Source organism: Acipenser ruthenus, chromosome 22 (assembly GCF_902713425.1).
Source record: "Acipenser ruthenus chromosome 22, fAciRut3.2 maternal haplotype, whole genome shotgun sequence".
Taxonomy (NCBI): domain Eukaryota; kingdom Metazoa; phylum Chordata; class Actinopteri; order Acipenseriformes; family Acipenseridae; genus Acipenser; species Acipenser ruthenus.
In genome coordinates this window covers 4,771,531-4,795,931 of record NC_081210.1, presented here as the reverse complement: position 1 = coordinate 4,795,931, position 24,401 = coordinate 4,771,531, and the positions used below count along the sequence as shown (strand labels likewise).

The 24,401-nt window shown below is 43.0% G+C and overlaps 1 protein-coding gene across 1 annotated transcript in view; it reads left to right on the top strand.

Annotated features, from left to right (window-relative positions):
• The first annotated feature begins 7,107 nt into the window (after nucleotides 1–7,107).
• The window catches only part of LOC117431505 (serine/threonine-protein kinase SMG1-like), a 30,542-nt gene continuing 13,248 nt past the window's right edge, over nucleotides 7,108–24,401 (top strand). Inside the window, exons 1-35 of the mRNA XM_034052473.3 lie at nucleotides 7,108–7,557; nucleotides 8,997–9,154; nucleotides 10,642–10,794; nucleotides 11,021–11,157; nucleotides 11,363–11,421; nucleotides 11,839–12,052; nucleotides 12,911–13,036; nucleotides 13,125–13,197; nucleotides 13,283–13,380; nucleotides 13,623–13,796; nucleotides 13,933–14,157; nucleotides 14,259–14,360; nucleotides 14,482–14,751; nucleotides 14,920–15,050; nucleotides 15,147–15,308; nucleotides 15,421–15,539; nucleotides 15,840–15,927; nucleotides 16,124–16,225; nucleotides 16,312–16,452; nucleotides 16,559–16,758; nucleotides 16,908–17,104; nucleotides 17,344–17,505; nucleotides 19,105–19,259; nucleotides 19,354–19,499; nucleotides 19,676–19,877; nucleotides 20,406–20,506; nucleotides 20,612–20,753; nucleotides 21,049–21,208; nucleotides 21,521–21,641; nucleotides 21,740–21,991; nucleotides 22,242–22,511; nucleotides 22,718–22,862; nucleotides 23,284–23,422; nucleotides 23,721–23,945; nucleotides 24,217–24,397. Of these exons, the coding sequence (XP_033908364.3) occupies nucleotides 7,481–7,557; nucleotides 8,997–9,154; nucleotides 10,642–10,794; nucleotides 11,021–11,157; nucleotides 11,363–11,421; nucleotides 11,839–12,052; nucleotides 12,911–13,036; nucleotides 13,125–13,197; nucleotides 13,283–13,380; nucleotides 13,623–13,796; nucleotides 13,933–14,157; nucleotides 14,259–14,360; nucleotides 14,482–14,751; nucleotides 14,920–15,050; nucleotides 15,147–15,308; nucleotides 15,421–15,539; nucleotides 15,840–15,927; nucleotides 16,124–16,225; nucleotides 16,312–16,452; nucleotides 16,559–16,758; nucleotides 16,908–17,104; nucleotides 17,344–17,505; nucleotides 19,105–19,259; nucleotides 19,354–19,499; nucleotides 19,676–19,877; nucleotides 20,406–20,506; nucleotides 20,612–20,753; nucleotides 21,049–21,208; nucleotides 21,521–21,641; nucleotides 21,740–21,991; nucleotides 22,242–22,511; nucleotides 22,718–22,862; nucleotides 23,284–23,422; nucleotides 23,721–23,945; nucleotides 24,217–24,397 (5,407 nt within the window). The 5' untranslated portion in view covers nucleotides 7,108–7,480. The remainder of the gene's footprint in view (nucleotides 7,558–8,996; nucleotides 9,155–10,641; nucleotides 10,795–11,020; nucleotides 11,158–11,362; nucleotides 11,422–11,838; nucleotides 12,053–12,910; nucleotides 13,037–13,124; nucleotides 13,198–13,282; nucleotides 13,381–13,622; nucleotides 13,797–13,932; nucleotides 14,158–14,258; nucleotides 14,361–14,481; nucleotides 14,752–14,919; nucleotides 15,051–15,146; nucleotides 15,309–15,420; nucleotides 15,540–15,839; nucleotides 15,928–16,123; nucleotides 16,226–16,311; nucleotides 16,453–16,558; nucleotides 16,759–16,907; nucleotides 17,105–17,343; nucleotides 17,506–19,104; nucleotides 19,260–19,353; nucleotides 19,500–19,675; nucleotides 19,878–20,405; nucleotides 20,507–20,611; nucleotides 20,754–21,048; nucleotides 21,209–21,520; nucleotides 21,642–21,739; nucleotides 21,992–22,241; nucleotides 22,512–22,717; nucleotides 22,863–23,283; nucleotides 23,423–23,720; nucleotides 23,946–24,216; nucleotides 24,398–24,401) is intronic.

Below are 24,401 nucleotides of genomic sequence, written 5' to 3'. Positions count from 1 at the left end.
CAACTGCTACACTGCATCCCAGTCCTTCAGCTCTAACCACTATGCCACACTGCCTCCCAGTCCCTCTGCTGTAACCACTATGCCACACTGCCTCCCAGTCCCCCTGCTGTAACCACTAGAGCACATTGCCTCCCAGTCCCTCTGCTCTAACCATTATGCCACACTGCCTCTTGTTCTGAAGAATGGGAGCCTGCTAAGCTGTCTTTCCTCACGCTCCCAAGCAACACAATAAACTCCAAGCCGCCTCTTAGGAGGAAGGCAGCAGAGCTGCAACCCATTCCAGATCCTTTTTCACCATTGAAGTCTTAAAAAGTATGTTTAAACTGTACCAGCAGTGAGTGATGGTAGGCTCAGTTCTTCAGTGATCATAGCCTCTGTCTCACTGCCTTCTCACTGTCTCTCTTCTCTGTTTATTTTTTTCAAGCTGCTGGACAGACTTTTACAACAGAGACCAAGATGCCAATTTCCATTATTAATGGACTGTTGCTGAAATGACATAACTGTCTTGTAATTATCCACAGAGCTGCTCTGTCTGTCAGTGTGCATAATTTACAAATGGCATCGCCAGAGTTCTGGGGTGTAGGCTACTGTGACAGAGACAGAATGATTCTTGGTGATAAATCTCCCTCCTGGCCTTTGAGAGCGCTGTGTAAAAGGAACAGAGTGCCCTGGACTGGATGGCCAGACAATTCATTCCCAGGGTTAGGTGGAAGTCGGCCATCTAGAAAGGGGGCGGAGCTATGGTACACCAAGTCATTAACTCGGAAGGGAAACGATATGGCAGCCGTGGATTGCAATCGTTAACCAAGGGGGCGTGACTGACGGTACATAAGGGGACGTAGCAAGGTGATCTGTTCCTTTGAACCGGAAGGAGAACGTAAGTGTTATCGTGAGTGTTTTGTTTGTTTTGTCTTGTCTTGTCTAAAATCTACTTGTTTGTTGTTATTAGATTGCTAACACGATCCGGAGCTGTCGCTAAAGGCCAGCATCAAACCGGACAACACTGCACTTGTTCACGATAAATTGTATTTTCACCACAAGCACTACAGCACTCACTTTGGACTTGTGACCGTGTTTGTGTTAACTGTGTGTGTTTAAATACCGTGTTTATTGTTTCGGGACTGAACCCATGGATTTAACTGAGCAATACACATCGTTGTGTATTGCTGGTGCTCATTATTCTTTACTTTTGTCATCAGACTTTGGATTATAAATAAATCATAATTTCACCAGTACTTTGTTGTTTGTCATTGTCTTGAGCACTGCATCACCCCTACACCTGCTCACTGCAAACCACTTTGCCACAGCTACACATAGAAGGAGGCTTAGTTTTAAAGACAGAAGCAAACATGGACTTGGAAAAAACAGTCAGGACCAATGACTGTGGACCACGAACAGCCGTAGCAAAAACACCTGGAGAACAAACAACACAGGCGAGGGAATTGGCACTTTGGTGCTGAGTGACAGACAGTGAATGTGCATCAGTGAGGTATTAACCCGTAAAGTGCCTCAGAGCTGCAACAGCTCCCTCTGTGTGCATGCAGCCCCAGCCAGTGAGGGGTCTGTGCTGCTGGACTGACTTCCAGTACAGGGTGGAGGCTTTCTATCAACATGCTGGCTCCACGGAGCAGCCTGAGGGGAGCCATGAGCTCACCAGGTCCCAGATGTTGGCCAGATGTTGGAGCGCCTGTTATGCACTGTGCCTATGGTTCACATGTCTTGTGGCCCAGAGCAGGGTGGGTACTATTGATGAAAGCAACCGCTAGTAAAATCAAGCCATAAATGGCAATGGGCCCTGGGGGGTGGTATTTAATGACAGTAAAGGGCGTTCAGTGGACCGGAGGTAATGAATTTGCTGGCGTTTGAGCAGTTTAGCGAGTTACAGCATTGGACTGGTCCTGTAGGAGAGGGCAAAGAGACCTCTGACACTGGCTCCTGCAATCACACTTTGCAGGGAGTCCATGTGCCCCCTGCTTGCTACACTGAAGGTAGTTATAATAACAATGATTTAATACTATGCTTCATATGGGAAGATAAGTTTGAGATTGGGGCCATTGCTTATATCCTTTGGCAAACAATTTCGGTGCAGGCAGCAGAGGAAAATACACTCCTGACATTATCTGTGCTGTTATCCAATATTCTTCAATGGCAATGCTTGGGCAATGGTTTTGGTGATGCTGTGGTCTGCTAGTGGTTTTCTTCAGGGTAAAACACTGAGAGTTGGTTGAACCAGGCTGTATTTAAAAACAAACTCTGTTTAGTGCTTAACTAGGATTAATTCATCTGGGATTGTGTTTTAATCTTGGATTAAGAAATGTTTAACCTTGGATTCATTTTAAACAAGGATTAGATATAAAACCTGGTTTAAAGTTGTGTGCAACATGATTCAAATAGAATCCTTGATTTGTGGTTAAACCACATTGTTGCAATGTATCACGATTGTATTACACGTCACTAAATGAGTGAATAGCCTTTGTATTCCATGCTGTGGTATGTCAACAAACATCTGTCAAGTAGACAAGATAACTCATATCTCCCAGTCTAAATATAAAGCTGACGCCCCAAGCAGTAGACATGCTCTCAATGGGCGTTGGCGATGGCGGTGAGTGCTGGCCTGAACTCACTTGGAACACATTTTAAAATTTTTGCACTGCACTCAATGTCACCGGGGGACTGAATACTGTAACTTCTGACAGGGATCAGAACTTTGTGTATTACCGCAGGTAACTTTTGTATAATGATCTGAAAATGCAGTTTACAGTGTAGTGGTCCTGCTTTATGTGGTCCTGTAATCATGAGGTTCTGTAGACAAGGCTTGTTACTGAATGCACATCCATGCTATTGCACTGTGCTAATTAAACAGCGGCATGCACTGTTGTTATTGTGGGTTTAATGTCAAGTGATGCGTACCAATTAGCATTTGATGAGAATTTCCTTGAAAAGGTAGAATTACGGTACGTAATAACTGAATTGTTTGTTTTTTAATTAATGCTAATTGGTGTTCCTTTGACTTTCCAAACCTTTTCATAACAGCAACTTGAATGATCTGTTAATTACTCCCAGCTCATGCCCCCAATCAATCCCTCTTAATTAAAACCCAAGCCTTGCTCTGCCTTTCTCTGCAACAGTTTGACGCACCAAATATGAATGTTGCTGTATTCATAACGCATTCTCTTTCTTGTCAGTTCTTCTTTGTCAGTCCTAAGAAAGAACATTACAGCATTTATTTGCATTTATTAGGTTTTGACTGAACAATGATTTTTGTCTTTTTTTCCATTACAAAATGCTTTGTGTGTAAAGATAGAAGGAGCATTGGCTCTAAAGTCATCTTGAACCAACGACATCCCTAGCCTGTCTGAGAAGCACTTGCCTGCTCTTTTGTTTATTGTGGCTGAGCGTTGCCAAGCGATGGCGGTGATGTCATAGTGCCGGGCTGCAGTTGAGCAGTTGTGAGTAGGCGAGCAGGAGCAAAGGCCAGGCAGGCCTCACAGGCAGCGAGTATGATGTAAATACAGATCGATGGCCTTGCCACTGAGGTAATGGGAAAGCCGTTTATTTCCTGACTGTAGTAATCGAATGCATTAGAAGCAGTGTTAATGACAGCACTGATGTACTACTATATGGAGGGAGGCAGTCAGACTACAACAAAAACAACAGTAATGTGGGTGTATGTGAGGGACCGCAGTAATTAATAGCATATTGCACATGTGTGTGTGTGTGTGTGTTTGTCTGTGTGCTCAGTGTCTGAGTGTGTCTGTTTTGGTCCCTGGTGTATTTAATGACATTTCTGCATTGCTGCATCCTCTGGTCAATCAAGGGTCATTTTGGAAACAATCTGCAAGGCTTTCCTGGGAATTCATTAGGTTTTTTTTTTTTTCAAGTAGAAGGACGAGCTGCATTTAAACCCTTTTGCCTTTAACATCTTATCATTTTTGCCTGAGTCTAAGCTCAAACCTTGCCAGATTGAGATGTGAGCAATATTTACAGTTGCCTCTGCTTATCTGGAATCAACCTTATCTGTGCTTTGAGTATAAGAGAGAGAAGGGTATAATAATTATAATTTTTAGTACTGTTGCTTGTAGATTTTACTTGAGGGTCTGCTTTAGTTTCTTCTAGTTCTTATAGTCCATACATTACAAAAAAATACTACAATACCATAAACTGTGGTACATACTATGGTATATTATTGGAAACTATATTGTTTGTGGATGGTACTTTACTATTTTTTTATAGCATTCTACAACCTAAGTTAGGAAAAGTACACAGCAATACAGAAAATGTGGTCTTGTTGACTAATCAAATGCAAGCCTCAGAAAACAGCTCAGAATAGCCCGGCTCAGAAAGATAAGGAGCTTCAAATAGCAGAAGTGGGAATCGCTGACAGCCAGAAGATCAGGCTGTGTGGTAGATAGGAAGCACTGTTTCAAAATACTTCCCTCTGCCAACCAAACTCACTGTCTCCAGTTCTCTTCTGCCCTCTGGTGGAGGTATTGAGGCATTCTTCTTACTAAACCTGTCCACACTGGGACTGTTAATTCAGACCCATCTGTCGGACAGAGCTTTGTTCAGTCTTTGTTTAGACAAAAAAGGGGCACTTGCAGAAGCAGTTCTGATTGAAAGCCTGTGGCTGCTTTTTATACTTGGTCTGAGGAATGAGTTGCTGGCCTTGTTTATGTCATTTACAGTAATCACTGATTGAGAGGGTTAAGAGGTACACTGGGACATTATTCGTTTGTGATACTAGCTGGAAGTATACAACACATTCAAATGTTGCTGTACTGCATAGGGCAGTTAAGTGAAGTATTTCCATGAGTTGCAGCATCTCAGCAAATAGCAGACATGGTATTACAGGTAGAGGGAAGGGTACCTGTAGAATGTGCTTGGTTTAAAGACGATTTTAATGATTCAAGCTGCAATGCTCCACAGTGCATTTTTAAATGGCGTATTCAAGCTTTAGAATGGCTCAGGAAATGCCTGCACGGCTGCTGATATTTTCAATGTGGGTGTGTAAGCTTCCAATCCTTAATGCAGTCCCTAGTGCTGGCAGGGCTTGCTGGTCGCCCTTATACCTCACATCTTCTCTCTATGTAATCAAACAGACCTGATACACAGTCTGCCCTCTCCTACTCTGCACATCTGGTTGCTAGGTAACTGAACTACTGAGAAACCAGAGAGAAAGCCAGGGATGAGGTTTGAAACAGATTGAGAAGGAGAGATAAACAGATACTTGATAATTTCTAATTATCAGTAATTTCCCTTTCTGTTTAAAGGGTCTTCCAGTCTTCTTTGAGCTGTGTGATAATGTGTTTCCCATAATTCATAGGGGCCGGGGGCAAAGCCTCTATCTATGTCATATGAAACTAGTGAATTTAATACCACTAGAACAGCACAGCATTTTAAATAAGATTTATGAATTAATTTCCTTTTTGTTATTTGTGTTTAATTACTGTTATACCTTTTGAAAACAGAGATTTTAAAATAAAACGACAAAATAAAAGAGACTTGACAGCGTTGCTGCTTAATTGTTGTATTATTATTTAAATAGCAGATGTGTGAAGAAGTCAGCCCGTGGGGTGATATTGTTGGACATAATTTCTCGAAGATTCAGATCAGGGTTAATATTGTGCTAACGATCTGGCTTCCCTGGGATCCTTATGGCAAGCCAAATGATCATTTGGAGATAACTCAAATTAATTTATAGATATCTCTAAATATTTTAAGATATCTCTAAAGAATTTTAAGATACCTCTAAATATTTTAAGATATATCTAAATCATTTTAAGATATCTCGAAATAGCGTCCGTTCATTTAGCGATATCTCGAAATAACTTCCTGTTCATTTTGAGATACCGGTATCTCTAAATAGACATGAAGTCCATTCAGAACAAAGAGCATTTTCACAGGAAGTCATTTGGCGATATCTTTGTTTCATTTTTTAGATATGGGTGTGTTGTTAAATTGATCGGTGGCTCTGCATCGCTGAGTCTGAAGTGACATTTAACAAGTTTGGTAAATCAACATAGCTGATAATAATGATAGAAAGGTGTGAGCTGAAAGCTTGTTGGGACGAAGGATGTCTTAATCCGACTAATTAGGAGCTAGCTTGTTGTTACATTAAAATGTAGAAAGCAGCTAGCCTGCTGCTGTAAATATTTATAAATATAAACATATTAATGGATACACTTTCAAATACAGTTCGCCCACTTTTCGCAACTTTGTAACATATTTGTTTGCAGTATAAAAGGACAAATAACATACACGATAAATAATAATAATAATAATAATAATAATAATAATAATAATAATAATAATAATAACCTGTTCTCTCTCTCATATCGAATTATTGTACGTCACCAGCTCAGTCGGCTACTCTGGAGAAGTTGGCACATGTGATATTGTTTATCAATATGTTTATTAGCGTTATTATATTTTTATTAAAAATACACAACTCCATATCCATTTTCAAAAGATTTGGTGTCTCTGAATCTACAGTTACATTGATAACAGTATCTCCGTACAAGACAAAACTTCCACAGTGGTAGCGGCCATTTCGGTTTTGCTGCAGTTCACCGACTCTCAACCCCGGTGTATCCGCTGCTTCACGGCGACGCACCGGTGAATTTAACAACAGTTAGTTGAGCAAATCCTGGTGAATTTAACAACGGTTTGGTGAATCCGCTTTACATCGATGCATGCAGGGGTGAATTTAACAACGCACTCTATCTCAAAATGAAATTAAGACATCTTCAAAATGGCTTATTTACAGATGTCTCATGTTAATTTAAAGATATCTACAGCTGATTTACAGGCATCTCTCTAAATATTTCAAGGTATCTTAAAGTGCAATTTGAGATATCTCTAAATGATAATTTGGCTTGCCATAGGATCCTCTCACACTTCCCGACGCACAGGTTGGTCTTGCTAAATACCCACCAACAAAATGTCACCCAATTCTGTTATCGTTTTAGACGTGCGACTAAAGGATCAGTGAGCTGACAATGTTAGCAGGAAATGTCATCAATAATTAAAAAAAAAATCAAAAGTGTTGGCCGAATGTCTAACTTCACCTTCATGTATTTTTAAGACCCGCGGCCCGCGCAAAACCCACCATGTCCAAGGAAGGGTCACCGGGAGCTGTTTGCTTTTGTTTTGAAAAATGACAGGATACCTCGCACCACAGAGGTAGCCTGCAGGTGGCGCTGCTTTCGCAAACGAAACCTCTCCGAGCAGCAAGCAACAGAGGAGATGGAGAAATAAAGAAAGAAAGAAAGAAAGGAAGGAAAGAAAAAAAAGAAAGAAAGAAAGAAGGAAGGAAGGACTGAATGAAGGACGACCGGAACTGAGGGCCACATTTGCAGTGACTGTAACCGAGTTAGATGCTTTGTGTTTCATTCATTGGCATTAAATAAAAACGCAAAATATACAGTTGTACGCAGAATCGTCCCCGTCTAACCTGGGCCATGCTGTTCTCTCAAAGGTAATGAGCCGCAGATCCCTCGGGTCTCGGCTGAGCAGCGCCCACAAACTGCAGTGGAGCTGGAATGACTGGCAGCCCAGGTTAGTAATCGCGCTACTCAGTCAGTCAGACATAGATAGATCGGGGCTTCGCACGGCCTACCCAATTCCACACATTTTTGAGGAGAAATGTATTAAGGCAGTAGCCATAGCAGTGGAAAGCTGATAAGATTTTGTTGAACTAGTCTATATAATGTATTTGAGTACAAGCGGTTCGGCTGTTGTACTAATGTTTGAATATTAACCGGAGGAAGCTTTTAAAATAAACATTTCTTTTCGGGGCAAGCTTTCTGGCATCTTAAATAAAACATGTCACCTTTAAACATGTTGTTTTATTGCAAACATCTCATTGTGTGTGTCTCTTGCATTTTTGTGAAGCTGCAAGCCCGCGTGTTGTAAAATAAACACGTTTTGTTTTTTTGTGAAGAGGGGAGGGAACCATGTTTAGTATTTTGCTTTTGAAACGGTATAATCTGTATCAACAGTATATGCATCTAAAGGCTAACTATACCAGTACTTAAAAAGTAGTCGTACAGTAACCATGCAGCCGACCGTCGTTTGTTGGACCGGGTAGAGGCACTGAGTGCAAGTCACTGCTGGCAGATCAGCAAACTCTCTTCTCGGTCTCGCTTTTGTATTTTTTGTGTTGGCAGATGTTACTGTAACAGTAAGGTTTTTACTGGGACTAAGGCAGCTGATTCTTGTGCTGCCAGTAGATACACAAAACACATTCTTCATACCCATGTTGCTTTCTCTAAACGAAACTTAAAATCAATACAATGTATTTCTTCAGCCCTGCTGCTGGCAGCAGTCTTTAGAGCTTGTTCTATTGGCAGTATCATTTGAGGCAACCGTATTCTCGCTACAGATGCATTTACAATAGTACTAGTAGCTAGTAGACACAGTATATGTATGCTTTTTGTATGCGAAAAATCTCTCTTCTACTTTTGCGCACACACACACACACCCCTACTTAATTTAATATATACATACCATTTGATCTACATTCTGGTTATATTTTTACACAATAGGAAAGGGTTTTCATGGGATGCACTTCACTGTTAATCAGTGTGCAGTTGCTATGCCGTGCTGAACTGTGTAGGAATGGTTGCTATGCAAAAAAAAAAAAAAAAATCGAGCATAATACAAGTTTGCTTAATTCATTCAATTACATACACCATCGTCCTGCAATGTCACAGTTTTGAACCCATTATGTCTTCGGTTGGTTTTAGAAAATATTTCTCTTGTTTTATCAAACAATGGCAGTGTTGCTGTAGAATGGAAGAACAATTATTTCTGATGTAAAGGACAGATACCAATGGACTTGGACCAGGTAAAAAGCAAAGCATTCTGCTATATCAAACATGCACTTTGCATACTCCACCCAAAGTCCTTTTAAGTTGGGATCGACAGTACAATCTGTTGATATTGGTATTTTTCTTTTCTCCTTTTTATATGTAGTCAAAACTTGTGTATTTCAGAGGCGACAGTGCATCAGCCAGCCAGGACGGTGTAAAGCTCAGTGTGTCGAGAGATCACAGCCCATCATCATCTTCTAGCACTCAGCTATCCAACCCACCCGTCGTCCCTCCACAGCATAATGAAGCTGTCAGAGTCTCGGAGGGTCATGAAGACGGGGGTAGGTGTGGACTTTACTTACAAAATGAAATGAGATTCGGAGCTGCAAGCCTTCTCTGTAAATGCACCCAGGGTCCGGCTCACACGTTATGCACTAGTTGTTACAGCTCTCTGAGTTAAATAAAAAGGGGACTCTTCAAAAGGTTTCTGTTTCTGTTCTGATTTCACAACAGAAGTTGAAACTTTGAAGAAAACCATCATGCATTTAGTGAATTTTTATTCTGTAATTCTAAAATTGCAATCAGAAGTATTATCCTTAATGGGCACTGCTGTGAACCACAGAGTTATGATTAGGGTGGGGTTTTACTGAATTCCTGTCAACTGCAGTGACACACATGGCATTTCTTGTACCCTAATCATGGTGATAAAATAATGGAGTTCCCCAAACATTTTAATGTAAAAAATCCCTAACCGCAACACATTCATGCAGGAAGCAATTCTGATATATTGCAGAATCTCTTTCTTTCTTTGGAGATCTGTGACCAGTTAAGAAAAATACCTACCAGATAATTATACCCCATCTTACTGAGTGAAAGAAAATATAGAACCAATCAGTCAATCTTTTGAAGAAGTGCGGAATGATTTATTCTGCAATGTGTGACCTATTGGAGCATGTCATTTTCATGGAGACTGATCTCTTTCTCTAATCAATTGAATTTAAAAATCTCAAGTACCAAAATAAGATGACCTATACCTGGAGCATGAAATGTTGCTGGTCAGTATTTAAGTTTTTAATAACTCCTACATTTCCTTTTTGCTATTTTGGTTGTTACTTTTGATAACAACACAACACAGTCAAATATAGTAATTATACTTCAAATGTATTTATTAGATTCGAGTGCCAGGTGTTTAATTTGCACGCTCCTGTTTGTATCTGGTGGTTCGTGTGGGGCTGACGGGTGTCTTGGGTGTTTTAGGTTTTTGGTGGGTTTCTCTGTAATGTTAAATTGCTGTCGGCAGCTGGTGCTAACTCAATTGGGATTCTGTTACTTGTGGTAAGAGTGCATTGTGCCTCATGTGGATTTACTGAAATTATTTCTGTGGTAGTTTTAGGTATTATTTTGTTTTTTTTTAATCAAATGTAATATTGGTAATTCACCCTTTACTGTGCAGCGGTTAGCCTGGCTAGTTCTTTATTTCAACGCAGCAGTAGTTAATTTTCTCTGCTAATTTAGCTGTTTTGCCCCATGAATGATGCATGTTTGTTGCTAAGGATTCCATCTAGACTATTCTGATTGGTAGGGGAGTTTGTCAGACAAAATACAAATACTTAAAGTAGCCCTTTATTATCTTGGCAGATGAAGCTCAGTGGATACAGGGAGGGTGTATACCCTTGTGTCAGAGATGAGTGACTGTAGAGAGCGGTTGCTAAGGGACTGGGAAGCAGTGTGCACAGTGCACACTCCCAGTCTGGTTCTTGTTCTGAAGGTCTGTCCTGGGCAGCTTGTTGGATCCCTGTCTTACCTCCTCTTCCTTTTCTCCTGCTAGGTGGATATGAAGTCGATGGAGGTCCTGTTGAAAATGCTTTTGGTCGGAAGTCGCTGGGGCAAAAGTTGAGGGTTAACAATGTGACGACGGATTTAACCAGTTTTCAGCATGGAACCCGTGCTTTAGCTACAAAGGACATGAGGAAATCACAGGGTAGGTGCAGCTTTTAACCATCTACTTATGGTAGAGTATTGAGTTTGTACTTGTCGCTTATGATCTTGGTGAAGTATAAATTGTAGCATCCTTGTTATGTTCTTGCTGGACTTGAATTCCTAGAGATTGTATGACAAGGTGAACCAGTGACCAAAGTTTGTGTAGCTGTATACTGTTAATGTATTGGTATGTTGCAATTCTGACAACTCCATGCTGCTCTTCTCAGATCGATCATTGCCTTACTCTGACGAGTCTCGGCTGACCAACCTACTGCGGAGGGTGTCCCGGGAAGATGACAGGGACCGCAGACTGGCCACCATGAAGCAGCTGAAAGAGTTAATTCAGCATTCTGAAAACAAAGTGGTGAGTGCGAGTTTGGTAAATGGTGATATGTGCGTCTTCAAGTGTTTCAGGATATTAAGTGTGCTATTTCCACATTATTGTTTCTACTGCCGCTTGTTTTCGAAATGTGTTTTTGCAAAGCTAAAAGATTCACAGCTAGTGTGTGGTTTGGAAATAAAGATTTGCTGTTTTTAAAAACATATTTTTTTGTTCATCCCCCCCCCAGGTCTTAGTGAAGCAGTTAGACAGTATCCTGACTGCAATACATGATGTTTTAAATGAAAGGTAAGAGCAAGACAAGTCTGGAGCCAAGAGGTGCTGTTTGGCTAGAAGTTCTGTCTCTGGACATGCACACTTATACCAGTACCTTTTGATTTTATGCTGCTGAAAATGAAAGAATCAGGAGTAACAAAAGAAGAATAATAGTGATTTTTATTATTGAATGATTTTCTGTGTCCTGAATTGACTTAGCTATTGGGTTAATAGAAAATAATGGGAGTTTGTCATATTTTCACAGCTTCTTATCGCTGGGCCTGGCCTCAAGATTTAATTATCTTTTTAGTAGTTTTGATGTAGACACTATAGAAAGAAGTCTGAGTATAGTCGTTTCTCTTCACTTGTGTATTGTATGAGATATGCATACTGTTTGTCTCGCCATACTTGCCTTGCTAACGAGTCTCATCCCTTGTGTGGTTCCTGCAGCAGTAAGCTTCTCCAGGAGCTGCGACAGGAGAGCGCATGCTGCCTGGGCCTGCTCTGCACCTCCCTCAGCTATGAAGCAGAGAGGATCTTCAAGTGGATTTTTGCAAAGTTCAGCTCCTCTACAAAGGACGAAGTGAAGCTGCTGTACCTGGTGGCTGCCTACAAAGCACTGGAGACTGCAGGGGAGAAGAAGGCGTTTTCACCAGTCATGCAGGTGAGAGGCAGCAGCAGCATCAGACACTGGCTTCAAATGCGGGCTGGAGTTAGGATTGGATGATGATGATGAAATTTTCAGTTTTGATTATTGGCTAAAAATGATCACCATGTTCTTCTTGCGTTAATTACTTCTCACTTGTTAGCACTTTCTCTTGCACATTTATCACTTCCTCTTTGCTTTTTGTGCAGAGGCCTTTTTTGAAAAATAAGACCACTTAGAAGGGAAACTGAATAAAAGTAGTGCTTTCTTATCACTTACAAATACATAGGTTGTATAAAGGAAAGGATGAAAATAAAAATGTCGATGGCATCACTGCTTATCCTACTTGGCTTTAGATGTCAAACATGATTTTCAGTGATAATTTAAAAGGTTTTAGATTTAATACAGTGATAATCAATTGTTCTTCCAAACATTGCTAGAATGGGGTTTTCACAAACAGTGGCGTGGATTGACAGAATCCTCTATGTGGTTGGAGTAGGGCAGCAGTGTGGAGTAGTGGTTAGGGCTCTGGACTCTTGACCGGAGGGTCTTGGGTTCAATCCCCGGTAGGGACACTGCTGTTGTACCCTTGAGCAAGGTACTTTACCTAGATTGCTCCAGTAAAAACCCAACTGTATAAATGGGTAATTGTATGTAAAAATAATGTGATATCTTGTAACAATTGTAAGTCGCCCTGGGTAAGGGCGTCAGCTAAGAAATAAATAATAATAATAATAATAAAACCACAATCACAGTTGGCACAGATTGGTTTGAACCGTGTCAGAGCAGTGAGGGAAAAGCTTGCACATCTATCGCCCCAGCTATTTTGTTGATTACATGAGCGTGGTCAGTGATTGTCCTGTTCCTCCTCCACAGCTTGTGATGAGCAGCCTGCAGTCTATCCTTGAGAACCTGGATACCCCAGAGCTGCTCTGTCAGAGTGTGAAATGCATTCTGCTGGTGGCTCGTTGCTACCCGCACATCTTCAGCACCAACTTTAGGGTAAGCTCAGTAGCTGTCCCAATACTGTGGTTCTCAAATCGCTATGTATACCATGTATGCTTACCTACTCCAATTGCTGCTCGTGCAGGACACTGTGGATATCCTGGTTGGGTGGCATATTGATCACACACAGAAGCCTTCACTAACAATGCAGGTGTCGGGTAAGTGATGACCTGGATTCTAATGTTTAGTTTTAGAGAATCAGATGTCCATAAACATTGATTGTGTCTCTGTCTGGATCCATAGGCTGGCTACAAAGTCTGGAGCAGTTCTGGGTGGCAGATCTTGCCTTCTCCACTACCCTGCTGGGGCAGTTCCTAGAAGACATGGAGGCATATGCCGAGGTACGGAGCTGTTAAGTGATGTTTGCTTATAAATTTACTCAAAATGAAGTTAAGCCTTTGCTCAAATTTATTAACAAGCTCACTTGTATGAGATCACTACAATATTATGTACCAGTCCCTGCCCAGTTGTTCAACCTGTGTTCTTGCAATTTATTTCCCCCTGAACCAATTAAAACATATGCTGTAGGAAGCCTTGATGCAAGTCCCTGTATGTATAAATCTGTTTTCTTGTTGTGTTGCAGGACCTAAGCCATGTGGAGTCTGAAGAGTCTGTGGATGAAGACATTCCCCCGCCCTCGGTGTCACTGCCCAAGCTGGCAGCACTGCTCCGCGTCTTCAGCACTGTGGTGCGCTGCATCGGGGAGAGATTCAGCCCGGTCCGCGGCCCTCCCATCACAGAGCCATATGTAACTGATGTAAGGTTCATCCTCTATCGAATATTTTATTAATACCTTTAAATATACACAGATTTGAAGATAGCAAGGCAAGATAAATTTGTGCTTGAGTGCTTGGATTCGTAGTGTGTCTGACCCCACCTTTGTTGTGTTTCAGGTGCTGAATCGAGTATTGACCTGCGTCACCACAGCCAAGCAAGTGTTCTTTTCAGAGGTGGTCTTGACTGCAGCCAATGAGTGCGTGTGTGTGCTGCTGGTGAGCGTGGACACGGGGGTGAGCAAGCTCACCGATGCGGTGATATTGTACGGCTTCAACCAGCTGGAGAGCTGCCAAGCGTGTGGACCGGAATACAGCATCTCCGTTCTCAACCTGCTGACGCTGGTGAGTGAGGAAGGGAGGGGACATAGCTGGTCTTTCGCTTAAGACAAAGGGGTTTGGGGAACAATAATATCTGTCTAAATTCATTTTGTCTGTCTGTCTAGATTGTAGATCAGATAAACACCAAGCTACCATCCTCATTCATTGAGAAGCTGTTGGCGCCAGATTCACAATTGCTTGAGCTGCGGTTCCACCGGGAGAAGGAGGTAAGCTTTAGATTTCCTCTGCTGTTTGTTTTTGCACTGCAATAGATTTTCCCACTAATGGGTTTAGGATCCCTGGGTCTGTTTAACTTGCTTCAGTTCTAACCTTGTGCTTGTCTGACAGGTGATCTCTGCAGCACACAACGTATACCAGGCAGTCCTGAGCCTGAAGAACATCCCGGTCCTGGAGGCAGCATACAAACTGGTGCTGGGAGAGATGGGCTGTGCATTAAACAGCCTGCTGAGACCCCTGGGTCTACCCCCAGCCTGCCCCAACATCCAGCATGCAGCCTTCAGTGGTACCAAGTTTGACCAGGAGAGGGCAGAGTTCATTCTCATCTTCAACCTCCGCACCCTCACTACCATCGGCAACATCAAGAACTCTCTTATTGGGGTCGGTAGTCCAATCTGGCTTACTTTTTATATTTAATAAAATATTTCACCTGACAGACCCCCTTTTGAGCTTGTTAATAGACAATTCCGTCAATCCTAGACGTGTATTTAATATGTTAGCATGTCCAGTTCAGTGGTCTTTTTCTAAGGGTTATTTTGTGTTTTTCAGATGTGGGCACTGTCCCCCACAGTCTTCGCTCTGCTAAGTCAGAATTTGACGATTGTTAATGGGGCGCTGGCAGTGCATCACCCTGCTGTTCAGTACGCAGTGCTCTACACCCTATACTCACATTGTACCAGGTAGGAGATTTAAACATGCTGTTTGAAGGTTCTGGATGGAATACACACGTCAACCCATGTCATTCGATTCATTCTTGGTGTTTGTTCCCTGTGCAGGCACGACCACTTCATCTCCAGCAGTCTGAGCTCGTCCTCTCCTTCTCTTTTTGACGGAGCTGTGATCAGCACAGTCACTACGGCGACAAAGAAACACTTCAGCACCCTTCTTAATCTGCTGGGGGTTCTGCTGAACAAGGAGCATCTGTACCCTGAGACCAGGTACACAACAACATGCTTACCTGGCTTGCTGCACTGGATTATTTTATTAAAAGTTGAGCGGTGGATTACTTTTGTAATGTGCTTTGATGTGGTTCCTTCTTCCCCATCCCAGGAAGCTGCTCCTGACGTGGGCATTGGAAGTGTCTTTGGAGATGAAGAAATCTGAGACTTACGCTCCCCTCTTCTCCCTTCCCTCCTTCCACAAGTTCTGCAAAGGACTGCTGGCCAATGGTAAGAACAGAAAGATCACCTTTTGTTGTGCTTGTGGCCAAGCAAAATGTGGATTTTGTGTGCATATGTTTCTAATGTTGCTATGAGAGGAAGAGAGAACTCTTGCCACATTACTAATGTAGTTAATATAAGATTTAAAGGGGGAGGCAATATAGACCTGCTCAACTAGCACTAATCTATCAAAGTAAAAGAAGTTTTAAAGAACCTGTGCCTGTTGAAATATTCCAGCTTCTGTTTGAGCAATTACATGCTGGGGTTATATATATTTTGGTTTGCGTGATGATGTATTTTTTGTTGCAGCCCTGAATGAAGATCCTTCACTTTGCCTCCAAACCTGCAGCAGTCTCCAGGTCCTCTCACCCTCCCTCTCTGCTGAGCTGCTGCAAAAGTAATATATGAAACAGAATGAACATGAACTGAGTCTCCATCTCTTCCCATAGCTTTTCTTTGACCCCGTCTCTTCAAACTTGCCTACCTATTACCCAAAATGCTATTGTGAGATAGTATAAAACTGTTCCTAAAAAAAGCTTTTAAAATAAAATAGACTTGATTGGATCGGTAATACAGATGGGTTGTGTTTGCAGGTGTGTGGATGTGTGTCGAGTCCAGTTGGTGCACTCCGCTGTGCGGGTTAGACAGGCTTTCGGGAAGCTGCTGAAGACAATCCCCCTGGATGTGACACTGAGGTGAGGCGTCTTATTAAACATCTCCTTGAGACCGATGATGTGCAGAAGTGTCACTGACTGAAATGATGGTAATGTTTAATTCACAGTAACAGTGGACACACAGAGATTCAGAGTATCTCACTGGCCATCCGAGGTCACATGATTAAGGCTCCCAGCAACACCTTCCACCCTCAAGACTTCTCTGACCTCATCAGCTTCATTCTGTATGGGACAATTCACCGTGGCGGGTAAGTATGGCCGCTTGAAACTATGTGCCTGAGATTCATATTTTTCACACTGTTGTTGTACAGTCCTGTAATTTAGTTCTTGCTCTCTTTCTGTGTTTCCTTTCAGGAAAGAGCCCTGGTTGGAAAAGCTGTACCACAGCTGTCAGCGACTAGAGAAGAGGGATGCAACACCCATCCCCCGTGCCCTGCTGAAGACTGAGGCAGTGCTCTGGCAGTGGGCAGTCTGGGAAGCGGCACAGTTTACTGTCTTGTCCAAACTGCGCACCCCATTGGGACGAGCGCAAGACACTTTCCAGACAATCGAGGGTAAGCGGAGCCGAGTAGCATATAAAATGCCATTTTATTTATGAATCGTTGTTGTTGTAGCAAGGGGCAGCACTGAGCACAGCAGTTGACATTTTCTGTCACTTGGTTATTTTCATGGTACAAACCTAAAGAGTTGACTTGAATTTCAGGGATGATTCGCAGCCTGGCCGCTCACAGTTTGAACCCTGAGCAAGACCTGAGCCAGTGGAGCGGTGGGGAGAGCGACGAGGGTCACCATGGTAACCAGCTGCGGCTTGCGCTGTTGCTGCAGTTCCTCGAGAATCTGGAGAAGCTCATGTACAACGCCTATGAGGGCTGTGCAAATGCACTCACAGCGCCACCTAAGGTCAGTCCTCCTTTTACCCAGATGCAGTCGCTCAGATAAGTGCACCTTAGACAGTAATGCGTGACAGATGCATGGTCACGCTCACACAGACAACATTACCTAAAGTATTTAAACTGGTGTATGAAATGTGATTTTTATAGTACTGGTTAGTGAACAATAACAGCAGGTCCCTGTTAAAGTTTGAAAGTGACATAAGCTCCTTTGGTGTTGGCACTGATTTACTTGTTTCTGCCTTGCAGGGCATCCGCACCTTCTTCTACACAAACCGGCAGACATGCCAGGACTGGCTGACCCGGATCCGCATGGCTCTGATGCGAGTGGGGCTACTCTCCGGACAGCCTGCGGTAACTGTGCGGCACGGGTTTGACTTGCTTACCGAGATGAAGAACAGCAACGCTCAGGTAAGCAGGCAAAATAATAATTCTTGTCCAAGGGACAAAATGATAGAAAAATCTACTTGCTCCCTCAGCTGTCCCACAAAACACACACACAAATAGACTATAACTTTTAGGATTCAAACTACGTCAGACTTCACGCACCAGGCCAATAGAGATACCTTTTATTGAGGTCCAGCATTTCAGTATCTTAGGTTTCGGTTTCCGTATATACCATGTGGCTACCACTGATACAGTTTTTAGGATAAAAAAAAAAAAGAAAAAAGCGATGTCTACTTTTGTGCTGTTTCTACCTGAAATACACATGAAAAAGTGTATAATTTAAGTTAACATCCTCTGCTCTGCTTTGTAGTTAATTCATTGGAGCAAAATAAAGCCTTCACAAGCTATTCTGGAATATTACAGTTTTACATATAGTTTTAGGATAAATAGTATTGGAAATTGCTTTAATTTTGCTAGATTTAGCTGGGAATTGTGCAGCATGTGATTGGAACATGAAAGTGAAAGTAGTTTTTGTATTCGTTTTAAGTTAAATACATTAGCAATGTACTTTAGCTTAGGTATTGTATTAAGTTATATGATTGATTAACCTATTACGTTTGACCTGGTGTCCAGAGCTTTTTTTTTTTTTTAGTCTTGCAAAACACCAGATTTTTGTCTCCAGTTTATTATATAAAGGCTTGGGAAGCTGAGAGGAGCTGCTATATGTTTTAAAATGAGAAACAGTTTGACTTTATTATAGAAATACATGAAAAATTGAAGTGTATTTTCTTTATTTTTCATATGTTAAACTAAGTATTTTTAGGAAAAAATAGCAATGCGGCCACCAGTAAGTGTTCAGGCACAGGAAATTGGCAGAAGAAACCGAACCTGTCAAAGGTCTTTTATTTGGGCTTAAAAAAAACCTGTTTGGCAACAGTAAGAAATGTACCTACGGCACGCCTCTCAAAGATGTCACGGTGGATATGCAGTTAAGTTTATATTCCCTCTGTTTACTGTCATGCTATGTATTTAATTTAGAAACTTTTCATTTACATTTGAACACATTGGAGTTAGAACATGCATATTTAGACACCGTGCTACACTTTTAATCAGGCACTTAAGATGCGTATACAACATCAATAAAAGGATATGTGTATTTGTGTACTCTGTATATGTTTTTGCTTTGATGTTTATGAATTGCACACCCCTGAGACTCCTATTCCATAGCAGTTTCACCCATTCCAGTTTTTACTACAAGCTCGATTACCCACAGTGTATAGATAACAAGCTCAGGTGTGTCTTGTTAAACTGAAAAGTAAAACCAGGAATATAATGGGAGTATTATTTCTCTTTCTTCACTCACTTACTCTCTAACTGTTGTCCCCCATAATGTGGCTACTGTTCTACTGCTCTTCTGCCTGCATTTTTGGTTAAGAGGGTGACTGTTGTGAGAATTAAATACCAAAAGAAAGCAGTTCAGATTACTTGGTCTAAGAATTGACGATGTAGAAATGTTACCCAATGAAGCCAATAACGTGTTTAAATAGAAACTAAGGCATCAATATCTGCTGTGTATTTGTTATGGGATTTCTGACACAATCCTCCGCCCTTATTTCTCTTCAGGGCCCCGAGATGGAGGTTCCCATCATGATGCTGGTTGAGGCTCTGTGTGAGCTGCACTGCCCTGAGGCTATCCAGGGGCTGGCAGCCTGGAGCTCTGCCACTGCAGGGAAGAGCTTGTCCTGGATCAGCTCTGTGGCTTTGCAGGCTGAGGGAAGGTAAGTGTGTTTTCTGCAACAGAACCAATATTGATCAATAAGGGACAACAAGGCAATAAGATGGACTAAACACACTGCATTATGTTGTTGTCAGGTTTGAGAAGGCTGCGGTGGAGTACCAGGAACAGCTGTGTGCCATCACAGGGGTTGACTGCTCAATCAAAGGCTTTGACAGGACCCTGCTTAAAGTGGCTAATGCCAACAGTGGCAATGGTGCTAGCCCCAAGCACACCAATAATGGTGAGTTGTCAAATCTAATTTCCAAGTATGAAATGGCTTGCCCATCCTTCTGTGAAGCGATTCCTGGCTTGTATCTTTTATGATATGTGAAGTGGGCCACATATTCAAGTGTTTAATACTCTTGTGCTCCCATAATGGTGTCAAATGAATGTGTTTTTTTTTTTTGTGTATGCCAGGAGACTGCAGGAAAACGGTTCTGCTGAAACCCAGCGACTGCTCCCCTGAAGTGGTGAACTTCCTGGCCAACAAGGCTTGCGAATGCTACTTGGCCCTCTCTGATTGGTCATCGGTGCAGGAGTGGCAGAACAGCGTCCTGACCATGAAGAAAAGCTCCAGCGGTTCTGCCATCCAGCTGAAAACCGACTTCAACTATGTCAGGTGAGAGGCGGCATCCGTATCTCTGTGGAGTGGACAATGGCGGGGGGGTTGGTGGTTGATTTGTGTTTCAGTAATGGGTGGAGGCTGTGTGGTCCAGTGGTTAAAGAAAAGGGCTTGTAACCAGGAGGTCCCCGGTTCAAATCCCACCTCAGCCACTGACTCATTGTGTGACCCTGAGTAAGTCACTTAACCTCCTTGTGCTCCGTCTTTCGGGTGAGACGTAATTGTAAGTGACTCTGCAGCTGATGCATAGTTCACACACCCGAGTCTCTGTAAGTCGCCATGGATAAAGGCGTCTGCTAAATAAACAAATTATAATGGTTTATGAAAAAGGAGTCTGAATATTGGGTGACAAGCACACTAGTATTATTCCTAAAAAAAAATATATATTATTCCTAAAAAAAAATGTATAGAAATCATATGGCGTGGCATTGTAAAGATGTGTGTTTTAAATAATTTAAATAAAGAAAGTATAGTTTAATAAAGTACATGTCCTCCCATACCAACAACTTGCTCAATGTGTTTCAGGGCTCTGAGCAGTTTTGAGGCTGGAGATTTTGCTGCGTGTCGTGAACAGCTAGAGCTTCTGCCTGGAGAGGATATTGGTTCTTCTTCCAGGGATAAGCTAGGTAAGCGTTTAGGGCGGGGTGATTCTAAAATTGGGGTTACCAAGGCCCACTCCAGTAGGCTGTTTGTTAAGGTGACTCATTTGGTTTTGTCTTGCTTGTTCTCAGACCTAAAGAAGCTGCTGCCATGTGTACTCAGTCCAGACCCCACCGAGCTGCAGAAAGCCATTGAGGTGCAGCTGCTGAGAAGTGCTGTCGGAGTGGTCTCCATTGTCAATCACAATGAGCAAGACCAGAAACCCATTTCAGAGTGAGTCGCAGACCATTCCGTAGCTTAAATACTAAAGAGATAAGGTAAAGGAACGGTACTGGAGCACCATTCCACTCTACGTTAACATGTAAAATAATGAACTCCTGGATGGAGTTCATTATTTTACAGGGTCTGGATGGAGGTTTAGTTGTTCCTACCCTGTAATAAATTGGTTCAAAGACCAGGACTGGAAGGGCCAGCTTTGACCCCCATGAAGTAGACAAACAGTGCCTTTGTTGGAACTGGTGAATGTCAGTGAAATGTAAAATTATTTAATGGGAATTTTTTATTACAGAAACCTGGTTAAGTACCTGAAGCAGACAGCACGCATCTCCCTAGGCCCTCTGAGGCTCTCTACTCTGACTCTGTCAGGATCCCTGCCCACCCTCAGTACCCTGCAGCTCCAGTGTGCCACAACCCTGGAGAGCACGCTCACAAGCCGCCTGGCTTCAGAGGTAAGACACGTGACTGACACCCTCTACAGGACAGGATCCTCTCCTCATTCACTCTATTCCACACACAGCCTCTCAGTAGCCATTCCTTTGATATATTGCAGATGTGATTGTTATGAGCCTGCTATTCAGTAGATTCCCGACTACTATGCCCCCTGTTCAAATTCAGCCACTGATATAACGTGGCTCTCCACTCGATCATCATTGTTAATCGCTCTGTTCTTTCATACAAATTGTGTATTGCCCACTGTAACTTTTCTTGTCATAGCTTTGTAAGTCATCTGCCACAAAATGCATGTTTTCCCTCTTTTGCAGGACTGTCTGATCCCTCTCTACAGCCAGGCCCTGTGCTCATGTAAGCAGCAGGATGTCCAGCCCTGGCTGCATGCACTCAGATACACAGTCTTCCAGAGGCAACTCTCTGCCAAGCTCAAAGGTAACCTTGCTATAGGGTTGCACTCATTTGATACCTTGGACTTCGGAACCTTGGACTTGTTTTCTCAGTTTTTTACATTTCCTTTTTACTTCCTTCAGGTTCTGCTGTTCCCATTGGCTCCCACCTGATGGAGCTCTGCCTGACCGCTGTGAAGTTTGCCCGGAAACAAGGCAACATTGCCCTGGCAACCAGGCTTCTGACACAGTGTAGTAGTGAGGTGCCACTTGGGGGTGCTGCCACTGGACAGGACCTGGTGAATCTCTTCAAATGTCTGTCGTTGCAAGGCACTGTAGGGGAGAAGTGGGGCCCTGAGCTGGACATTGAGAAAGCAAAGCTGCTGTATACAGCAGGTTAGTGCAGTGTTGCACGAGTACTTCTCTTGGTAGAGAAGCTCTGTGTTTTCCCCAATGAACAACATTAGCTGGTACTATAGATGAAACCTAAATGGCAGAGGTCCCCCAAATCACTTCATGAGTGTTGTCTGCTTTCGCTGCCCCTAACATGTAAAGGATCAAACATGAATTCTGGTAGCGAGATAGCGGAATCAAGTTTACCAAGGAATGTAGTTGGGTCTAACCCTCCTCCTCTTCCTGTGTGCAGGTCAGTCAGGCTCCGCCATGGAGATGCTGAGTTCCTGTGCACTCTTGTACTGCCGCTCAGGGCGGTGCGAGCATGCAGCATCCCGCTCCATCCTCACACTGTGTAAGTGGCTGCTGGCAGAGTGGAAAGACCTGACTGGGCAGCTGAAGCAGGTGGTGAAGAAACCTCCCTCCTTCACTGGGCTACCACCCCTCAGCAGAAACATCGGCGCCCTGCTGGAGCTAGAACCTGAGGACCAGGCTCTGCCATGCATCACTGCTGAGGCTACAGGTACGTGACAATGACTTTTATTGTATGTGGTAGCCAGCCCTTACTGTCCAGGTTACATATAATTACGAAATCTTGGCTAGGTGCATATTCTTAATGTAATTTTAGATTTATTAAATCCAAAAAGTTATGGCTATATGTGTAGTATTGAAATAGGCATTTTTTCCATTCCTCATTCAAAAGTTGCTGTTGCTTTGTTTCCCTGGCAGTGAGTGTGGGAGTGGGCGAGCCAGATTTTGTCCTGGGGCAACTCTACCAGCTGTCAGCAGCACAGGCACCCGAAGTCGCCAAGACTTGGGCAGCTCTGGCCAGCTGGGCTTACAGGTGGGGCCGGAAGGTTGTAGACAGCGCCAGGTAGGCATCTCTTGCTATTCTATTTGTGTGCAGTGCAGAAAAGATAGGTGTAGAGAGAGTAAATTAGTATGAGGAGTAAAGTGTAATCGTTAATATTTTTACAATATAAAATGTAACCTGAAAATCACTTTGTAATTTATTTTTGTAAACGCTTCTTTATAATACGTCTATATTATCAATTGTAGGAATGTCATTGAACTGTGAGGTGCTGCAGAGCCATTTTCTCATGACGTTTGCATATAATACGTCTATATTATCAATTGTAGGAATGTCATTGAACTGTGAGGTGCTGCAGAGCCATTTTGTCATGACGTTTGCACAGATTCTTTTAATTGACCGTGATAGCCTCTAATGGTGTGATCTAATTTGGCTGGGATGAGATTTCTGTGTTTAATAAAATGTTCTTTCCCTGTTCCCTCAGCCAAGGAGAGGGGGTCCCCCTACTGCCTGGTGAGAAGGAGGAGGTGGAGGAGCTGCTGCCAAGCGGCACCTCTGAGGACCACAAAGAGACCATCTACAGCATTCTAGGACAGGCCATGTGTCGGCCTGCAGGCATACAGGCAAGTCTTCTAGTGTATAACTCCTCAGGAATGTTTGAGGCAAAACCACAGCTATTTGGGTCCAGAACAATCTTTAAGACTACTGCATCCTTACATTGAAAGTTTTTGCCTAATGTGATAGGAATCCCCCCCCCACACACACACACACGCGCCTTTTAGTACCAGTAAAATTATGATTGGGAAGTAATGCTCTTGTCAAGTGAAGGGGTTGTGCACGCCAAAATACTGTCTTTACTTAATTTTCAAAAGTAAATGGTAAACATGGTATAGAGTTATATGAAAACGTCCCCTTGTTCAGGATGAAGACCTGGCTCTGCAGAACGAGGAGGAGGATGAGGAGGATGACATGGTGGATGTGATCTGGAGGCAGCTCCTGAGCTCCTGCCCGTGGCTGTCTGAGGTGGAGGAGAGCATCTCCGAGGGGCTCATCAGAGTCTGGCGCAGAGTGGTCGACCGCATCTTTGGCCTGTACCGGGTCTCTTGCCGAGCCTACTTCACATTCCTCAAACTTAATGCTGGCCAGGTGAGCACATTCAGAGATACTAGAGACTGGGATGCAGCATGACTTGAACTGAGGTGCAGTGTGACCTTGAGGTTAGAACGTAGGAACTGAAAGACAGTGTGGTCCTTAAGTATTTGAGAGGCATTTCCTAGTTTGTTTTAGTAAAGGGACTGGGAGGTAGTGTGTAATTTTTTTATTTATTTTTAAATCTACATAGGTTTGTGTATTTGTTTGATGGTAATGTGGGTTGCTGTTAGGGAGCTGCTTGTTTTTAATCCTTGCTGTTCTGTAGGTCCCCATCAACGAGGAAGACCCCAAGCTGCTCCTGAGTCATGAGGACGGCAAGCAGAGCAATGATGATGTGATTGTCATGGCCACCCTGCGGCTGCTGCGACTGCTTGTGAAGCATGCTGGGGAGCTCAGGGAGGAGCTGGAGCTGGGACTGGCATCAACACCCACCGCGCCCTGGAGAGGTAA